At 43.6% G+C, this 21,158-nt stretch overlaps 1 protein-coding gene across 1 annotated transcript in view; it reads right to left on the bottom strand.

Annotated features, from left to right (window-relative positions):
- The window catches only part of GMPR (guanosine monophosphate reductase), a 42,519-nt gene that overhangs the window by 13,981 nt on the left and 7,380 nt on the right, over positions 1-21,158 (bottom strand). Inside the window, exons 4-7 of the mRNA XM_026841367.1 lie at positions 18,514-18,595; positions 16,099-16,205; positions 10,465-10,507; positions 4,321-4,480 (exon numbers count right to left, since the gene is read on the bottom strand). Coding sequence (XP_026697168.1) covers positions 4,321-4,480; positions 10,465-10,507; positions 16,099-16,205; positions 18,514-18,595 — 392 coding nt within the window. The remainder of the gene's footprint in view (positions 1-4,320; positions 4,481-10,464; positions 10,508-16,098; positions 16,206-18,513; positions 18,596-21,158) is intronic.

Here is a 21,158-nt window from a genome sequence, read left to right as displayed (position 1 = left end):
AGCACATTTACAGTGCTGCATAACTAACAGCTGCTATTTTTAAACCAGTGACACTCGTGCTGGGACAGGCCAAGCAAGACCAAAATCGAGGTTGGTATAGGTAGCCAGCTCTGTGTCACGGCTGCAATGTGAGCAAGAATTGGCTCCTTCAGAGTTAACAGCCAAGGCTTACAGATTTCATGTGTGGAGCTGTTGTACCTAGCAGCAGACTGGGGGCCTCCTTCTATGTAACCTACCAGTGGTACAAAATCAGTGGCAATATCTCAACAGGGATTAAAAATTTCAGATGGTGCTTCTATTCCCTTGTTGCTAAGAAAGTTTCAGAACTTGATCCCCAGGGGACTCTAAATCAGGATGCAAATTAAAATACAGCTATGGATCAAGCAAAATTTATGTAGTATTGCCTATAAGGAATTGAAAAGGTCTATCTAGACTGAGCCAAATACAGTGCCCTTCTGTACATCCTTTACTCCTATAAGACCTAATACTTGCACTTTATGTCATTTTTAAGGGGGACCAGTGTCAATTAATTCTCCTGATGGCAGTAAATTTTGTGGCCAGCTCACACCTAACTAGGTAGAACAGAATTTAACAGCTGCCTTAGTCCTTTGGCCCACTGGTACAGCATGCTTCCTCAAACTTTTCCTGCAACTTTCACGAGCTCTGTGGTGGCCAAGCCCTAAATGACTACACTGTACTGAGATCCATGCAGCATGCTTGGGCTGCTCTGTGATCTCTGGGGGAGCTGTCTGACGCAATGACTACAGGCCTGACCATCATCAGGCCTTCCCCACACTCCTGCTGACATAAACACACGGTAGCAAAGCACGGGAAGTTACTGTCATTCAGATAAAAGGTTGCCAGTACCTTGGTGTAACTGGCAGCTCCCCCTTTTAAATTAGCAGATAATTACTAGCGCTGTCCACTCAGCCCATTTGTTCAGAGGCTTTGATGATAACCAAGATACACTGGGGGACAAAAGTGCCCCCAAACTGCACACTGCTTCTGGGAACTGACATACGAACCCAGAGTGAATCAAAGCTCAGAGGTATGCCGCGCATCCTCCTGATGCATCATTCCAGCTTGTCTCGGATGCAGATGGACTCTTGTGTAGCTCTTTCTTCTGCAGATAAACAGTTGTGCTTGAAAGCCAAACCACACTGAACATGCAGTGCCATAAGGGCCTTGCAGGTTAACCAGGTGGAAAGCCAGTCACGTGGTTTGCTCCCGTAAGTTGTCCTCAGCATAGCCAGATATCCTGCAGACAGCAGTGCTTTTAACTGGTACACAGGCAGCCCCATATGAGATTTTTAAAAAAATCCCTTGTACATTGCTCACTAGCTTCTGATCTCAGCCCCAGAACACGGCTCAGGTAAAGTCTGATACAGTACACGGGCTCAGGTAAAGGAGGAAGGGTATGATCCACTCAAGAAAAACATGTATGTCCTCCTCAGGCAGAAAGTAAAGGTATCCCAGTCCCCTTCTCATCCAATTAGATGCAGAAATACATGTTCTCCTCAAACTACAGTATTCACTGGGTATTTTTCCTTGTTAAGAAATACCTTTTTTTTTTTTTTTTTCCCCCCTGCAAAAACCAATGCCCTTGGAACTTCCCAAAACTCATCACAAGCTTTTTTGCCCTTGGAAAACTCTTTACTTTACTATCATCTCTCATCCCTATATCCAACTGATTTTTGTCTCTTCAGAAGTCTTCCTTAGAAGAACTAGACTGTGTCTAGTAGCCACAGACCAGACTATCAGGTAAGTGCAGCATGCACAAGCTTTCTGTTTCCCCATTTTTCACATAAGCTTCTCTTTTAATGAGCCTGGGTTTTCTGCCAGACCAGGAAAGCTAATGACTTCATTTGTCTCCAGGTCTCTCCTGTACAATGTCTACCACTAGCCTTCCTTAGTCTCCATTATTATTGCAGTCTAGAAGCTCATAATTAGCATCTTCATCAGTGACACAGACAGTGAAATTGAGTGCACCCTCAGCCAGTTTGCAGACATCACCAAGCTGAGTGGTGCAGCTGACACGCCTGAGGGAGGGGATGGCATCCAGAGAGACCTGGACAAGCTCGAGCAGTGGGCCCATGTGAACCTCATGAGGCTTAACATGGCCAAGTGCAAGGTCTTGCACCTGGCTCGGGGCAACCCCCAATATAATACAGGCTTGGGGATGCAGGGATTGAGAGCAGCCCTGCAGAGTAGGATGTGGGGGTACTGGTGGATGAGAAGCTGGGCATGAGCCTGCAGTGTGTGCTTGCAGCCCAAAAGGCCAAGTGTATCCTGGGCTGCATCAAGAGAAGTGTGGCCAGCAGGCTGAGGGAGAGGACTCAGTCCCTCTGCTCTGCTCTGGTGAGACCCCCATGGATGCTGTGTCCAGCTCTGGGGTCCTCAGCACAAGAAAGATATGGACCTGTTGGAGGCCACAAAGATAATCAGAGGGCTGGACACCTCCCCTGTGAAGAAAGACTGAGAATTGGGGTTGTTCAGCCTGGAGAACAGAAGGCTCCTGGGAGACCTTATTTCAGCCTTTCAATACTTAAAGGGGGTTTATAAGAAAGATGGGGACAAACTTTTTAGCAGGGTCTGCTGCAATAGGACAAGGGGTCATGGTTTTAAACTAAAAGAGGGTAGATTCAGGCTAGATACAAGGAAGAAATTTCTTACAATGAGGGTGGTTAAACACTGGAAGAGGTTGCCCAGAGAGGTGGTAGATGCCCCATCCCTGGAAACATTCAAGGTCAGGTTGGATGAGGCTCTGAGCAACCTGATCTAGTTGCAGATGTCCCTCCTCGCCACAGGGGTTTTGACTAGATGACCTTTAAAGGTCCCTTCCAGCCCAAATGATTCTGTGATTTAGGCCAAAGGAGACAGGTGTAAATGCTCTGAAGTAGGCTGTGCCTTACCATTTTGCAAAGTGCTAGGTGAACTAGTGCACATTTTTATGGTGCCTTTTAACTCTTCAGAAGTGGCAGACAAAAACCACCACAAGAGCCAATCTCGAGGTGGAAGACAGCAGGTGGGATCAAAGATGCTTTCTACCTAACATGATGTCTTGGATTGTCATGGTCCTATCAGCATGCCTGTGTGTCCAGGTATGAATTCCATTTTGTTTTGTGGATCCCATTGTGCTTTATATTCTGCACTGTCACCTTCACAGTGCTGCAACTCTTGTCCACGGTAGCAGCTGGACACGGTGGGAAAGACCCACATGTTGTAGTAGTTGTAGCAGACAAGGCCAGCAAAACCCATCAATCCTGAATGACTGGAACAGTTGGTAAGGTCACTGGCTCTGAGACTCTTACAAACAGCAATTTACCAGATGGGATCAGGGCCTGAATCTACCCCAGCAGAAGAGAGGAATCAAAAGGTACCCCTCAATAAACCAGTGTATACTGCAAGACAGAAAACATTCTCTAAGAAAGTATGCAAGAACCACATTGTGTAAGGACAGTGAGTACACCTGCCACTCATAAGAGAAAAGGCACAGAGGTTTTCTGAAGCCATCCACTTTTTCAATAAAATTCTCAGCACTTTCCAGAGCAAAATAGCAACGGGCAAGAGATTCCTTCGCAGGCCCCATCTTTCTTTCCTCTCCCCTGATGATTTTAGCTCAAAATCCAAGCTCCCACATGCTGCATGATTTGGGGCTACTCTGGCACTCTGTTAGCTACAAAGGGGTGGAAAATCTGTACAGCAGGATTCTGCTGCCTAAGATTGCCCAACAAGTGCAGGAAGGAGTCCTGGAGCTACCGCCTGTGACTAAGAGTGCTTTGGAGGTCCTGGGCCCTCATTAGTGTTACAACTGTAACTCAACTTTATACTGGGGAAACCCCAGCTGGGCTTTGCTGATCCACCAGGTGCCCACTTTTTGCAAATAGAAGGGAGCATGCGGACCAGCCAGGAGCCCATACATCACCAGGACATCCAACCTGAACAAGCAGAGGGCCAGAAACTGCAGCTTGGTATGCCATGTTCCAGCATTCAATTCATAGGCGTCCCGAGAAACTCGTAGGTCATAACAGTGTTGAATGACTTCCCAGACCATGCAGCTTGTGCTGCAGTGACAGCACACCGCACGGGCCACAATCATGTGAACACAGTTGCCTTTAGCTAGCCACCTCCAGCTCCTTCTCCCTGTCTCCCCCTTGATGTCACCCCTCCCTCAGACCTCCTGCTGCAAGCATTGGTAACAGCTTCCTAAACAGGAGTAGAGGCATGGGCCTGTTTCCAACAGATGCCTTTTGCACAACCCCATTCCAGAAGTTACCAGATGGCTGGCTCACTTCAATTGCTCCTGTGTAGAATTCATACCTGTATTCAGCAACCCCTCCTGCATGCTTCTTCATGGCTGTTTCAGAGCTCATTCCATAGAAGAGTTTCACTTTCTTGCCATTCTTTTCCATAATCTCTCCAGCACACTGGTCATGGCCTGCAAACATTCCTCCAAGCATGACAAAATCAGCACCGGCTCCTGTGATCAGCAAAATGACATGTAAGGAAGCAGGGAAGGGAGAAGAGGGTGAAAGACAAAGCAAGAACACAGTGACCTCCAAAAACAAACTTGAAAGAAACGCCTTACTGAAAAACTGACACATGCTGAATTGTATTTCTGATATTTTAAATGGAAAGAATCCTCTTCTGTTGTGACGACAGAGATACAGATTATTCTACTCCACCCTGCACTCTTTATTTTCAAATTCAGTTTTAACCCTTTACTTCATAATAGTATCTGAGCACAGTTCCTTATTAACTACAATTGTGACTGCAGTACTCAGAAGCCCTAATCACAGAGCTGGGACCTGTTGAGCTCAGTGCTGTACAGAGAAGAGGACAGCTCCTACTTCAAGACCTCTCTAGGCTACAAGTTGTGAGTGGGAATGTACCCTGAAGGAACAACTCCTAAATATGTTCCAGACACTGGGTAACAACGCTGAATACTCAATCATGCCTTCCATTCTGTCCATCTCCCCTGGCTTTGCAAATCATGAAATCAATTCCACTGGGAGTAAAATCAGGAAGAAGATTTTTGGAATTAATCTTGGTTTTCTTACTGTGATTTCCAGTATTTCCAGCTGGGCTGGAACTATTCCACCAGCAGCTCCTCCTGTGATATTTTGGCATATCTAATCTTGCTTGGAAAAGTTTGGTTTTTACTCTTTCATGAGCCTGTGGTGACCCATCCCTGAAACAAACTATTTTCCTGTTCAGGCTCTCTGCTTCTTCAATATGTATGTGTCAGAACAGGCCTCCCCTCTGCCCAGCTTCCTCCTAGAACTGGCAAAAGAACAGGGTTATAAACCTCACTTCACAGAAAACAGATCAGCCTGAACTAACCACACCCCATTACAAACATGTCCGAACTCTTGGGAGGTCCCAGACTAGGTAAATCTGGCATTAGGATTTGCTCTGATTTCTGTCACTATTCAAATAATAGCACTGGACTTGGAAATCTGAAGAGTGAAATCATTATCAAATCTGCTTAGCTTCTGCCATCTGTGTAAAAGCTCTGTAGATAAACTTGAATTTGAGAATATTTTGATTTTAGAATACATGACAACTGTGGATTATGCACTGATTTATAAAAGCCAGTTCCCTCCCTGCCCCTCTTTGCCAAAGAGCAGACCTAGCAGCAATGCCTGGGAACAGAGTACTCAGCTGCTCTGCTGACCTCACCTCCCTTCTCCTGGTTGTTGTTTGAAGGGAACAGTATGTCCGTCGTAAAGGGATAATAAAAATGAAGCTTGCGCAAAAGTGCTGAGCGCATCACAAGCAGTATTTATAATCAGGCACCCATTCAGGTGTCCTATCATGCCAGCTACCTGGCAGATTATTCCTGAGCTCTCTTGTTTCAGATGGCTTAGTTTTAAAGCCTCAGTTTGACTCACGTCTGATACTACTATTAACCTGCCAAAAACAAAGGGAATGTTCATCTTTTAAGACATTCTCAATTACTGGTGGGGAGCTCCTGGTGTTACCTGGCACAATCTTGCTGCACCTTTGCAAAAAATAAGTCCCTGGGAAATCTAGTCGATGTCTTCTTCATGAATGGAAGAAAAACAACATGAGGAAGGAGGGATGGATTTGGGGTCAAGGTTTCAAAGTGGGTGTTGAAACAAGTCAAAGGCCTGCCAAAGGATACTCTGGACTCTTTTCATTGTCAATACTATCCCTGATCCTCAATTCTAGTCCTGTCTCTGATTGTGCATCTCACAGCCTCCTTTTTGCACAGAATTATTAATGCAAAAACAGTCACATGAAATCTACAATTCAGAATTACGGAATTTTGGTTCCCGTGCACTGAAATATCTATTTATTATTTTTCTTCTGACTGTGTATTTTGGGAAGAAAGCAAATATGTTTGAATTACAGGATTGAAACTCATCCAACTTGAGTAACTTTTGCAAGCTACAACATAATTCATCAAGCTCTTCCAGAAGAGAGGGAGCCATGTTACAGCAGATGCAGCACGTCTAAACATTGGAATGACACATGCTTACTGCCCTGCAGCTCCAGGAATGACAAACCACTATTAAATATACTTCTCCAATACTCTCCAGAACTTTCCACCCAGCTTAAGTATTGCAAAGATGGCTGAAAATTTAAGTCTGTTCCACTACTTTTCTACCAGTTAACATCCAATCAGGAGGCTGTAATTTTTAGCATGGTCTTTACTTATGCATCTTTTTTTGTATGACCATAAGTACTGGTCCTGTTTGCAATACCCAGCTGCAGTCTTTCATTTTCAAGTACAGATAGACAGCATGCCATTATTTTAGGCTGTGGGAGACTGAGAACACCTGTCAACAACCCTCTAGTTAATACAGGATGTGATGGGGTGCGCCGCATACAAGCACCCCAGTAGCTCACCCAGGGTTTGTTAGACTCCTCCTGTTTCTACACAATGCCACTTCAATGCACTGATGCTGGGGAGGACTTCCCCTTTGAGGCCTATGCTGTATCTGGGCTGATTTTGTTCATTAACATTTCCCGGCAGCTTCTCTTTCAAGCCATTACAGAACATGTGTGCTGACGCCATCCCAATCTCACAGCACTCACACGATTCTGCTGGATCTGGATGGAGCCCCTCAGATGTCTTTTGTATGACTGATAATACACGTTACTGATACCCAGACTGGCTCTGCACAAATTCAGCTGGAGTCAGCCTGGATTTGTAGCCTGGGCAACCCTCCAGGCAGATGCAGCATAAGTTTGCTTGGACCACAGCTGGCCCTGGAATCAACATTCACCTGTGCTCCAGCTGAGCCAGCAAGCCTTTGCAACCGTAGGTATACATACACAGCTAGTGAAAACAGGAGAAAAAGCTAGTATGATCTGTCGGGTATATTTTGGAACCTGTCAGGTATATTTTGGAACCAGTGTATGTCCCCAGTTAACTTTTCCACATGATTTTTCCTTCCTTTTCTTTCCCTGCTCCTGCATCTCTTCTTGACACTGCTGTAAGGAACAGCAGTATTGTGTTAAAGATGCTGGCGTAGGATTCAAAAGGCACATTCTGTTCCTGGCTGTGTCACAAAAATATATGTGACCTCAAGCAATTGAACTTAGTATTTCTGTGCTTTGACTTCTCATCTTTAAAAAAGGAGACAGTATAGTGCCTCCCTGGGGCATTCTGAGAAATGTGTTCATGTTATCAGCCTTTCCAAGGGTGCAGTTATGTGAACCATCTGAGTCCAACACAAAGTTCTTTCATGCTTTCTCTCATTCCTGCATCAAAACACCTCTTTTCTTCCTGATTGACCTACATCTTTTCCATTATCATCTCCAATACCCAGATGGCAATGACATCTTCAGTTTCCCAAATCCATTAAAGGTTCCCATCCAGCAGTTCCAGAATTCCAGCAGTCTCTCCCAGAGTATCTGTCACTCCTGGCATTTTTGTCCTGCAACTTCAGCGCTTCTCTGTTCGTTACTTTTTTAAATAGGCTTCCACCTTGTTTCCCCTCTGTCAAAATGCCCAATCTGCCTCTGACTCCTGGCACCAATGGTGTCACCTTCCACTTGTAAAACTCAGCATCTTCATGGTTCTTCACAACTCTTCATTTACACTCAATCCACTCTGCTCCTCGTGTTCCCATGAACTTGTCTCCTCCAGTCACATCTTTAGCCATATTTCAATCCTAGTCTTCACATCTGGGACTCCCTCATACTTTTTATGATTCAAACGGCTGCTCTGTCACTGATTTATAATGAACATCTCAACATCCCTTTCATGAAGACTAGAATGATCCACCAAAAAGAGAGAGAATCATCACTTTAACCAAAAGCCCTCTTTGGGTCTCTTATCCATGCTTTGTCCAGGCCTCTACCTCCAAGTGAAACAGTACATCCATATGTTTTAGCACCCGGTCTCTGCCATCCAATCTATTTATGTAACTCCTTGCCCCCAGGAGGCTCTCGGCAAGCACAGAGGTCTGTGCTAGAAAATTCAGTATCAGTATCAAGACTCTGCCTTGTAAATGTTGGGCATGAAGGCTATTCTACGTGGCTTACATAGCAAATCACCTCAATAGCATTCAATAAACACTGATAGTAATAATGTTCCTTAGAAGCTTATTTTGCCACCCACCTTTGACAAATGCACGCCTGGCTCCAGCTAGTCAGATGCTAGTCTGTGTGTCTACCTCAATTCCACATAACTAGATATGGTAAGTTTATTGCCTCAAGGTGATCTCTGTCAGTTCCAGCTCTTCAACTGTGACAGACAGGTCAGACTGATCTGGCTGGCCTACTGTCAAGTGTAGAACTACCGCCTGAATAATCTCAGCTTTCTGATGCTCCTCTGTCCCAGGGACAATTTGTGGTAGCCTTCAAACACATACCACTCTGAATCCCAGCATCTCCTGACAATCAGCAAGGCCAGAATCTGCCCTTTCACAGGTTTCAAGCAAGCTTCTGTTCAGTTAGAGACTACAAGGACCCTTCAGTCTTGCTATAAACATCACAAAGGAAACAACTTGAAGTTGCTTCCTGTTGTTCTAACTTCTGGAAATGCTCTTCTGAAGAAAGACCTTTTCCACGGGTCAGGTTTCTGTGCAGGCAGCTGGGAATGCAGCAAGGTCGCAATCCCAGTTCACAGGCTCCCAACAACACCACCAGCAAGACGCGGGTGAGCGGAGGAGCCAGAGAAAGTCAGGCAGAACAAAGGCCTCACTGCAGGTGGCATGGAGTGAGAGTGGGCTGGGCTGAGGAGAGGTCAGGTGTTTTTTTAACACAATCTTGTCAAAGAGGGTGGATGCCACTGTTCAGCTATGTCAGAATCACCCAACTGGAAGTATCTATTCCCTACGTCACACAGGGTAACACAAGGGTGGTGTGAAATCCTGTGACTGAGCAGATTCCTTGCTGGTAGCAATCACTCTACGGCTGTGCTTAAAATTCTCTAATTAAGTCTTCCTTGTCATTTGACCTGCCTAAAAACAGGAGCTGTCTGCAAACTTAGAAAGCAGATTTTGGTTTCAACCTTTCCAGGAGGCCCAGTTTTTCTTGGCAGGTCTGTAATCTGAGTTTAGGCCTGCCCCTGCTTTCCATACTTGCAAAGCTTCCTGCCAAGCAGATATGCTGTATCATAATGTGCAATCTCTCATATCGTACCACTCTGAAATCCCAATGAGAGAAACTGCTGTCCTGCAGTGTTCTGGGTATCACCCCACTGTGAAATCTCAAAAGATGTGGCATTTTGGGGGGTGGGGGAGTGCCTTTAAATGTCCCGTCAGCCCAGGACGCATTTAGCACCTGGTTTACATACACTGCTGCAACAAGGTTATGGCAAAGTGACAATTCTTACCTTAACCCCATCACCACCAATGTAACTTTCATGTCCAACAGAAAATACTGACAGATTAATTGCTCTCTTCTATCAGCAAGAGCTGGTGCAATTCACTGAAGCAAATGGCATGAGAGCAAAATCTGTTAATTATTAACTTAGATGTTTTAGACATCTGCTCAGCTCTAGGGGATACAACATAAATAAAATCTCATCTCTTCAAGCGGACAGCTGATCCTAGAACATCTCCAGGGATCTGGCCTGCCTTTTTGTTTTATTCTTCTGTCCAACACACATTCCACCATCTCTTTGTCCATTTAAGGCCCAGGTCAGCCGGATCTAGCAATGTTACATGCATCTTTGAACCCTACTCAGAAGAAACCCTTATCAGTTTTCTTCATATTACTGTCCCAGTGGCTGTATCCCACGCACACCTGGCAGATCATTTCTAAACAGGACTTCGACCATTGTATGTTTAGTGCTGCAGAATTTGGACTGTCTAGTCCAAAGAGCAAATTCATGTCTGGTGTATTAATTTCACTGGAATCATCCACAGGGACGAATGTAACCTACTGCTGATTACACATTCGGGGTCAGATTGACTCCAGCATCACTGCTGTGGGTGCTGGAGGTACACGGGTGTGCGGGGTGGCACTGCACGCTATCCTTACCAAATGCTTTGGCGACATCTCCTGGGCAGCTGCATCCTCCGTCCTGCACAAAGAAAAGACACGGTGAGTGGCAGTGGGCTCACCCACGGACCCCCTGGGCGCTGGCACTCAGCGACCTGCACCAGAATGGCCCCTGCTCAGGAACAATGTGTCAAGAGCTGACTGTGCACCGCTTGTATCCATCATCCTGGCTGAGTGGCTGAGTTTTTAGGGAATCCAGATCATCCCTACTGTTGCCTTCCTCCTTGAGGCTCGTTTACGCTACCGTATAGTCTACTGATAACTGGTAACAGCAGCAATGTAGATTCCTGGCTGCAATTTCCTAAATCCCAGAAACAAAACCACCTCTGATGATCTGAATCATTCCCTGCCATTTTAATGAAAGGTTGTGTGATGCAGAGGTACCACAAACCCCTACCTTAAACCACCAAAGACATTTAAAATAACTTTCTTAGCAGTTTACAATACATTAAAAGGTCACAGTGGGAGGGGTGAGGAAATGTACCGTCAGCTATGTTGGATTTTGATCTGATAATCTCTAAGCAAATTGGGTAATCTAATCTTTGGTAAATGAAAATTAATCTCTCATCATACTCCTCACTGTTTGCTAGGGGTTTGGCAAAGAAAAACAGCACTTTGAGATCTTTAGCATTTTAGACCCATCTTTCAGTTTCAGTGCAGAGCAGAGAAGTGGCTGATGAGGGGTTTCAGCTGAGGGGAAGGAAGTTAAGTATCTGTGATAAGGCTGTAAGAAAGGAATGGCACATAGCAGAGGCTCATCATGTGCTGTGGTTCTTTAGGTTTTGTGAAGGTCTGAGCATCAGATGAAAGATCCTTCTACTCTACACAGTCATTGCACCATGAGGGCTCCCCATTCCTTTGATGATCAGGGTCCGCTGCAGACTGCCAACAGCTTTCTTGCTTTTGAAACTACTCTCCAGAGTGTATGTTTACTCCATTTTGTTTCACCTCCCTGTTGGCAGAAATGCATGTGTGTGTATGACCTGCAGCTGAGCACAGCCAGACAGCCCCCACCATCAGCTATTTTTGAGCTGGCTTTCACTGGTAGCTGGCAGTGGGGCTCAGCATTGGAACCTCTCTGCACACAGAAAAGGATTCAGACACAAACTGAGCAGGTGGATCCAGAAGTGAGAGGCTTTTAAAAGGGCATCCCACAGCAAACAGCGCCTGGTAGAACTTTAAAGGCTTTTATTCCATTTGCTGATAACCTCTAGCACATTATGCCTTTTGTTGAGCTAGACACTCTTGCTGTCAGCTCCAGAAAGGAGTGCTGCGCTGACAGCTGAATCTCTCGCTCCTGTTAAAGGCTCTGCTTGTGCAATTCTTTCCCTCTGACAAGTCTGTCAGAGCCTGGAGGAGGGTGTGAGTGTGTGTGCATGTGTCAGGGGAGGAATAGCCAAGGTAGAAAGAGGGGTTTAATAATCTTCAAAGAATAGTGTCAGGAATTTGCCTGACTTACTGTCTGACTGAAACAGGCTGGCTATGAATGCTCTCTGGTAGATGGGTTTCAGTCTGTTCTTGTTGGGTGGCTCAGTATCTGACTTTTATAATTAACATAGTAGTGGCAGTGATGGAGACTTTACGCTTTCAGAAGTGTCATGGGGATGGGAGCCTCAATGTGTACTCATTAATCACCGGCTTCAAAAAAATATCACTTTGAATGTCACCAAATTACAAATCACAAATTACAAAATGCTGAGCAGATTAAGAGACTTCCCCAACTCATGAGTTCCATTTAAGATAAAAAGAACCGATGATGATGATGATTCACAGCACTTCTTTATCTGTAGATGTCTCTACTTCCTTCACATAAGCAGGTAAATTTAACAATTCACAGAAAAGGAAACAAAGAGGGTACATACTAAGCAGTTATGTCAGTAGATGCTATATAATAAAGCTATATGCATTAAATCACTTCATTCCATGTGAAAAATCAAGCACTCTGTTAAGAAATAAGACTATGCTTCTGCTGCATCATCTGGGAAGCTCTCCACTGCAGTTCAGCTTGTCCCAACAGGGGCCTAGCCCCGGATTCAAACTGATGGGCTTCAGTCACGGGGCTTGTTGCAGGCTCTGCCTCTACCTCAGAGCTCTGGGGAAATGTATCTGTACAAATGCCCCTGTGAATCCAGGAGAAATGGAGTTATTCTGAAGTAATCTAGTAGAAAGGGTGGCCATGGGGCCTGCAGAGGGCATGATTCTGAGACAAGTGGGTGCTAAGCTGAAGGAAAGGGGAAAACAGCTTTCCAGTCAACAGAATTATTTTAACATAGCTAAAATAATAATATTTTCCCCAGTTTTGGTCTCCAAACAGATAAACCATTTTACAAAACATTTACAACAACTGAGGAAAAGAAATGAAGTATGGAAAACCAGTACAAACTGGTTGAATATTTAATATTGTATGCAACTTATTATCAAGCAACCTTTATAATAAACTGTATAACCAGCCCTTCCTACAGTATTAGCAAACAGATATTTATTATGCCAAAGATATATAAAGTTTGTGGCATATACAGCAGTAGAAACAATACATATGGTGCTTTATTCTGAACTACATATGCTGGGCTTATTTCTGTATGGAAAGTGTTCCGTGTGGAGGAAGAGATGGTATGGCAGTAGCTGGGTAAAGAACCCCTTAGTCATCCTTTCTACTGAATGCTGATGGCCTGTCACCCAGGCAGGGTAAAGGGGGAATAGGGATCTCTATCAAATGATAGCCAATGAGAAAGGACACATGCAAGGCTGCTTTCCATTCCCCACATTGCTGGCTTACTAGAATACGTGACTGCCTCTCTATCCAGCAGAGTAGTTTTCTGACCTACAAGAAACAGAAACTTTATCTCAAGTAGGGCGTTGCTGAAGGATCTCTCCTGCTAAATGGCCCCTCCACTGTAACTCACTGCTGCACTTTCTCAAGGCCAATGGATTAGCAAGAAGGAAAATTGAGACTACTGGCTTCCAGACAAATAGCACAGGACAGAAACAGTGCCTGTATCTTACAGAGGGTTTCCTCTCTTCTTTCAGTGAGTCATGAAAGTTTAATTTTTGAGGTGAGCTTTGAGTCTTAAAGATAATTTAGCATGAGGAAAGCGACTGGTGCAATTTCACCTCCCCCTTCTCTGAGTAAATGACTCTAGAGAGACACCAGGCGTTCACTTTGACTATCAAATGTTTGCCTAAAAATTGTCACCTTCTTTGTCAACATATCAGCTCCAAAAATCACATACGATCACTTTAGTAACACAAACATTTAAAATCCTGATTTGTTCTGCCATCCTAGCAGAGCTACTGCAGAATGGGCTTCAACTGTGTTGTGTCCTTGCAGTGCCTGTACTGTGCTCAGCACCGTCACTTTCTCATTCCATGAGTGAGACTTCTTTCCCCTCATAGATAAGCTGAGCCAACGTAACATGAAAGAGAAGCAATTCGATGAAGGTACTGGACAAGACAGAAGTGGATGCAAGAAAGTGTCCCAAGGGACTAACCCATATCACACCATCAGATATAATCTACGTGAAGATAGCTGATAGGTTTTGAATCTTTTCATATCCTTCCTGCTACTTCCATATCAATGTAACAAAAAATTGCTGGACATACTTTCTCCTGTCAAACCGATGTAGATAGCTTTGGTTCAGGCAGGGTATTGCCCCTTCCTGAATCTACATCATGACAGTAGTGAGACATCTTGAGAGATGCCATGTATATTTGTTGCCATTAGATCCGATTATGTACTTAGGCTTGCTCACATACAGTGTTTTTCCCTCAGAAGGATACGTCTCTTTTGTGATATTCTTGCCAGACCTCTGGCAATGATCACACAGTCCAGTCTTTTATTTCCCCAATGAACACACCAATATCTTATCTGAATGCTGCAGATCTGGGTGTAATATCCTCACCCTTGTTTTAGTCTCCTTAGCTTCAGTGACAGAGTTGAGTTGAAAGTGGTGTTAAAAAGACCCCAACTACAGCTGAAGGTAATTCTCTTGGACCAGATGTTGTGGCAGGCAGGTGTTAAATTGCCCTTCTATGCTGCCCCTGTAATGACTAGGGGGTTGATAGGTGTGGGTTCACTGAAGCCAGTATGACCTAAGCAGGTCAGGAACTGATCCATCCCTGAAGCAGGAAAGGAGAGGAGGAATAGTACAGAACCATCTCATTTTCCAACAGTAAATACACACTCCCTGTTTTCTTGTAAAATCAGGATAATAACATTCTTCTGAGGGCTGCTAGCAGAAAATGATTATTGCAAAACTAGGACTGGTCTCTGAGCACCACTGCTAGGATGACACCTATAGTTATCCAGCCTTCATAGTAATGAGTCAGTCTTTCATGCTCTATTGCACACATGTTCTGCTGTCTGCTATAGACATAAACATTTGTAATACTGCCCAAGTCATAAAAATCACAGATTGCTTCTCTTTTTTTCCTGCAAAATTCATACAGAGGAGCCATGGAGAGAAAGGAATGCATATGCATTAACAATAAAGAGCAAGAGAGATCCAACTGTAACACCTACTTGTTTTCTACTTGTAACACCTACTTGTTTTCTGGCTCCATTATACTCATAGTCAAGCCCTAAGCCCATCCACAGTCAGTCCATTCTCCTCTCACCTCCTTCCTCACATGGATACTAGTCACAACTGGGTCAAACAAATCAGGGCTTTCCAGCAATTTCACTTGACAGTATACCTAAAATTCAGTGTGTGATCTCTTCTAAGGCTGCTGAGGGAGACTGCAGGCTGTGAGGGTACCTGTGAGCCCAGCAGGCTGGTTAGCCCCTATGCCTTCCTGATTACAAGCTGCCTCACAGCCAGCCTGCAGACACTGCACAAGCCTGAGGCAGGCAGGGGCCCAGTGACTGCCTGAGTGTGCCTCAGCACACAGGACCTTTGGGTGCTGTAGGCTGCAGCCTAGTTCAGTCTGAGGACATGCCTACAGATTTACTTTTTCTATGTGAGGTGATGCTGGTCTTGCTGGTAGAGTGGGAGCTGCTATTAGCAGGCAATACAGATGCATGCTCTTTTTTCTCCACAGGCTCATTATTTCCCCAGAGCTTTGTGAGAACGTAAGTGGTTCATGTGCCAGCTGTGCTCAACAGAGCTGCTTCTGAAACACTCCTGCTCCTGCACAGAGAGCTCTGTGAGGATGTTCTCCGAATTAATCCATCTACAGAGACACAGATGGGCTCATACCATCTTACCTTGTACTCCCCTCTACTGCCTGTCTGTCCCTCAGTCCCACTCTCTGGGGAAAGCCATGTTTACATTTCACTAATTTTTCAGAAATCTTTCATAGGAATTACTGTTTACTTCAATGTGAAAACACTATCAAGCTTTCTATTCTGCTCACATAACAGCTTACTCCATTCAGGGAGCAAGAAGCAGCTTTCCAAAGGCACAAACAGGAGCGAGGTGCCCAAACCTTTTTAAACATTAGAGGGAGTCGATTTCTTTACATTTAAATCTCCACTGACTACCCCAGGAGCTACCACAGGGGTCAACTGGGGATGACAGAAGGATATCCTTTAACATGCAGGGTACTGGACTGTTTGATTCTCCTAATCCACAACGATTTGCACAGTGGGAATCAGAGTAGATGATATTTACTTACAGAGATGATATGTCCTTTCAAGCCATGTGCTGAGTCTGCACACTCAATAACAGCACTTAGCTGTGGATAGCCCACCCCCGTCTTAATCCGAGTAGTACACACAGAACCTAGACAAGAGAATGAGAGGGAAAAACATAGCCCATTAGGCTGACAGAAAAGATACAGCTTGTTTTCTTTTTCTTGTGGAAAAAAATGTGTTTATGTCTGCATTATTTTTTCCCTCAAGAAGTCTCTGTTGCCAATGTTGCCTTCTCACGGATAAAAGGAACACATAGGAACTAATACCCCCCCTTTCTTCTCCAGGGCCACAATTCTCAGCTTAGGTCTCATCAGTAATGCTTCCTGGTGAGGGAATTACTGCATCACAAGAAGGCAAATCTGGCTGAGGTGCCTGAAAGGAAGGGGGACAAAAGGACCAGAGCCACAACCTGTGAGACACAGCTGCAGCATTTAATACCCAAATATTTCTTCCAATAAAAATTCCTATCTCTTTTCTACATGTTTTTTAAAATAATTCTAAGGGAAATTCTGTGCTTTTATTTTCTTTTTTGTGGGGATTTTGCACAATGGAGAGAAACCCATCTTTTGCCTAATACTTAAAGCAGAAATAATTGGTTGATTGCAATAGTTGGGAATATAAGAAAATGAGTACATATTATTTAAAAAGTGAGGTAAGTAATCATCAGAAAGCTGTATAGTGTAATATTACAGGACATATACTAATTACATCTTATTATTAAACTATATATCCATACTTGGTGCATATATACATGTATATATAAAAGTAAAGGTATATGCATATATATATAAAAATACCCACTTTAATTATAGCTCAACATGGTAACATGGCTATAGATCTTTTGCAATACCTTCTCTACTTTTCTCCTCAAGAGTCAAAATGAGGACTGCTTTTTGCCAGTCCAGATCTTATAATTTAGGATACAGACCATAAAGGTCTGCATGACAACAAGAATTTCAGAACAGATTCTAAACCAAATGCAGTGAAATCTGGATTCCTTCACCCAGCTGATATGCAGGTGTACTTGAGCTACGAGTAAAGTAAAAGTTTCCAAACATCTTTCAAAGAACTGACATGGTGAAAACACTGAGAAGTATTTCTGCAAAGTAGGAAGATAATTAGCTATAAAATAATCTTCACGGTCTATGTACTTATGTGTGTAATGCCTTATAATAAATCACTGCCACTTTCCACAGGATGGACCATTGTCTGGAAAAGAGCCTCAAGATCTGATCTTCTGTGAGGAACATTTGTTACTTGTAGTTTTGGGTGATCAATTTGTACCAGATCTGTTCAGGAAGATCTCCAGAGAGGGCTGTACAGCATTTACTCCTATTTCCACTTTGAGGCTACAAACTATAGTATTTCTTCTTTTATATCTGAACTTGCCTGTGACAATTGCATCGCAACATCTCTGATGCTTATTCTTCATGTAATTTGCAGTATTTATTGTTGTTTGCTGTCTTCCTGGGCACAACTGCAACCTTTATTACATCATTTGCTCTGCTCAAATTATCCATTCATGGACCATAACTATTTGGCATTGTAGAGTAAACAATCTGCTTGCAGTACACTGGCTGATCACAGCTATACTGTCAGTGACACTTGTGTTAGCCAGTTTAAAATCTAGCCCATGTATGGTGACCCCAGCTTCTGTCTGAGAAGAAAATCACAAGAGGAAGGAGCACATGAAGAAACATACAAGGGAGGGAAACAAAAAAGGGAAGACAATAGGGCAGTACGTGCCAGAAAACATTAGGGAAGGAAAGGTAGGAAAAACACTGTAAGAAGTCTAGAGTCCTCCCATTATCCATGGGAACATTATAGTGATAGGTAACATATAAGTACATTAATGTATATTTTTGCTCCCAGGCAACAGTAACAGGTAGAGGCAATGTTATCCATACTTCACACTTAATTAATGCCATTTCATCTTTGAAGGCATTGACAAGATGGGCAACTCCAGCTTAACTGAATGCAAATCATAAAGCTACTTAGAAACCTATCTTTCCTCAACAGAGTGGATACCTGAACACAGTATTCTTTAAGCTTTAGCTGGGATGACTCAGCCTCTTTTCAACAAGCTGGAAAAAGTGTTCCTAAAGACAACACATATTATCAGTGATAATGTCAACAACACAGGCAACTCAGTGCTTCCCATAATAGGCATCTTCACTGCCCAAAGATGCAATACTAACAGTCTGCAGTACAAAACACTAGCAGCCTGCCCATGTATTTATTAAATATACTATGTGTAAGTGCACTGTTACTTCGTTGACCTTAGTGGGCCTAAGCATCCTAACAGACAATAAACAGCATTACATACTGGTTCCATCAAGACAACTCCCTCACCAATGTTACCATAAGTCACCCTTATTTGACTGGATTTGACTTACCTGGTCCAATACCAACTTTAATAATATCTGCTCCAGAAAGAATAAGTTCTTCTACCATCTCTCCTGTCACCACATTGCCTGCCTAGACAGAAGGAACAACATCACATATACTGGAGATTTCAAAACTCCCACAGTAAAGACTAATGACAATAATGTAGAGTTTTATCCAGTGCTTTTACAAGTTCAACTATATAGAGTCAAGAATAATATATACTGTTCATTGTGCAAGCCACAGTGATTAAACAAATCATACAGGTACATTCTCAAGTCAAACAGACTTCATGATAGGTCCAGGAAACCCTGATCCTTAAGATCCCATCAGGATATCTGCTTTGTCTTCTATCCCCTTAATCCTCACACAGAGGCTCTCAATCACATCATCCATAGCCCTAAGGGCTATACAGTCAAACTTTTCTCTTGCATACAGTGCAACTCCTCGACCTCTCCTGCCATGCCTATCCCCCCTGAACAGCCTATAGCCCACCATCCTATTTGCATACCTCACTTTGTGGGAAGATGTTCAGATCTTATTTAAAACCCTGGCAAATCTTTTTCCTGTAGGATTTAGTATTTTGAGTACTAAAAGAGTAAGGAAGGTACTATTGTCATTTTGTACATTGCTGTCAACCAGCACCCCCAGTTCCCTTTCTCCAGGCTGCTCTCCAGGCACTCCTCTCCCAATTTAACTTGTGTCTGGTGTTACTCTGTCCCAGGTGCAGAATCTGGCATTTGTTCTTGTTCAATTTCATGCCACTGATGATTGCCCAATGCTCCAATCTATCTAGATCCCTCTGCAAGGCCTCTTGTCCCTCCAGAGAGTCAACAGCACTGCCCAGTTTGGTATGATCAGGAAACTTGCTAATGGTGCATTCAACTCTTGCCTCCAGATCACTGATAAAATTGAACAGCACTGGCCCGAGAATTGAGCCCTGCAGAACACTGCTGGTGACAGGTCACCAGCCAGATGTAGCCCCATTCACTACAACCCTCTGAGCCCCCAGCACACAATGAACCTGCTTGTCCCACCGTTGGACAGCTTGTCCAGAAAGATGCTGTGAGGGCCAGTATCAAAAGCCTTACTAAAATCCAGAGAAACTACATCCACCACCTTCCCTCATCCACTAGATGGGTGACCTTATCATAGAAGGATATAAAATTAAACAGAACTTTCCCTTCATGAACATTTACTGACTAGCCTGAATACTGCATGTTATTTAAATGTCTTTCAATAGCACCCAGTATGATCTCCTCCATAATTTTTCCAGCTAATGAGATTAGACTAACAGGTCTGTAGCTTCCTAGGTCTTCCCTCATGGCCTTGTAAAATGGAATAACACTGGCTAGCTTTTTGTCAGTAGGGACCTCCCCAGACTCCCAAGACCTTTGGCAAGTGACTGAGGGGTCCTGCTGTAATATCCACTAGCTCCTTCAAGTGCTCTGGGATTCATCAGACCCATCATTCCATGAGACACTTGAAAACCAATTATGGTTTGGATTTCAGCTCTATGGCTTCTCTCACATCTACAGCATGCTCCTAACTAGAAAAACTGCACAAAATAAACCTGCATGAAACACAAGTCCAGTTGCTCACATCACCTGTTTTGCACTTGTACTGAGATAGGCTACTCATTTGCAGAGATTCAAATTTAGGATCTAGAGATGTTCAGAAAACCTCTTATGTAATGATATTCCAGGATTTAGCAAGTGTTTGTAGCAGTACTGATATGGGCAGAGCAAGGGACAAATCCTAAAATCCTTACTTAATATTTTCTTAGTTTTTATTGAAACAAAATTCCTGCTGAAGTCAACAGGAGCTACCCAGGGAATGCTGGGCAAGGCCTATTCTGCACTTACTGATTTTTGGCTCCTATTTCACCATTTATTTATTTTTAATGATTTTACTTCCCCCTTTTATTAGCCTGAAACAGCTGACAAGCCACCACCTGAGGCACTTACAAAAACAATGATACTGTTAGGCAGCAATTTGTGGTCTAGGACACAGGATCACTTAACTTTGCTCAAAACTGCATGATATTGATTAAAAATAAAATAAAATAGAGCAGTCAGGAAATAAAGAATATATAATAGGTACAGTGTTTCCAGATAAGTGCTGTTTCCTTTCTGCTCAGTGGTAATTTGTTCTACTAATTGTTGTACGCTCCAAGGTGGGGTGACAGAGCACACTTCTTACAACGTGAAGGAAGCAGTTTATGTCTGGAAGGCAGATGACTACCTGTGCAGTGTGACACGCAGCACTTTACAACTTGGTGAAATACTGGAGTACATGCAACAGATTTATAAACAGGAACAAATGGGTATTAAAAGTCAGTGGCTCCATGAGATTTGGGATCAAACATGTATTTAACTTAAACAGCAGTGTCTTCTTATTAGCAGAGCATAGCAGGTTGTCAAACTGTCTCTTCAGAAATGCTAACCAGACGTTTAATGTTAAGTTACTGCTAGAGAATGTTGGAACTGCATATGTTGATTCAAAATGCTCATCCTAGCAGGGAAAAGCACTTATGTCCCCAGCATACATTTTTTCCTGGAATGCATGTATACACATCAGCGGTTTCTGTCTTTCTGAATCTGCAGATCCTTAACAAATTTTCAGGGAAGATAGGGAGCTCTACATAGCAGACTTC

This window comes from Athene cunicularia (assembly GCF_003259725.1).
Source record: "Athene cunicularia isolate RWA chromosome 2 unlocalized genomic scaffold, athCun1 chr2_part1, whole genome shotgun sequence".
NCBI classification, from domain to species: domain Eukaryota; kingdom Metazoa; phylum Chordata; class Aves; order Strigiformes; family Strigidae; genus Athene; species Athene cunicularia.
Note: the sequence above shows the minus strand (reverse complement) of the source record. Positions and strands in the feature narration are given on the sequence as shown.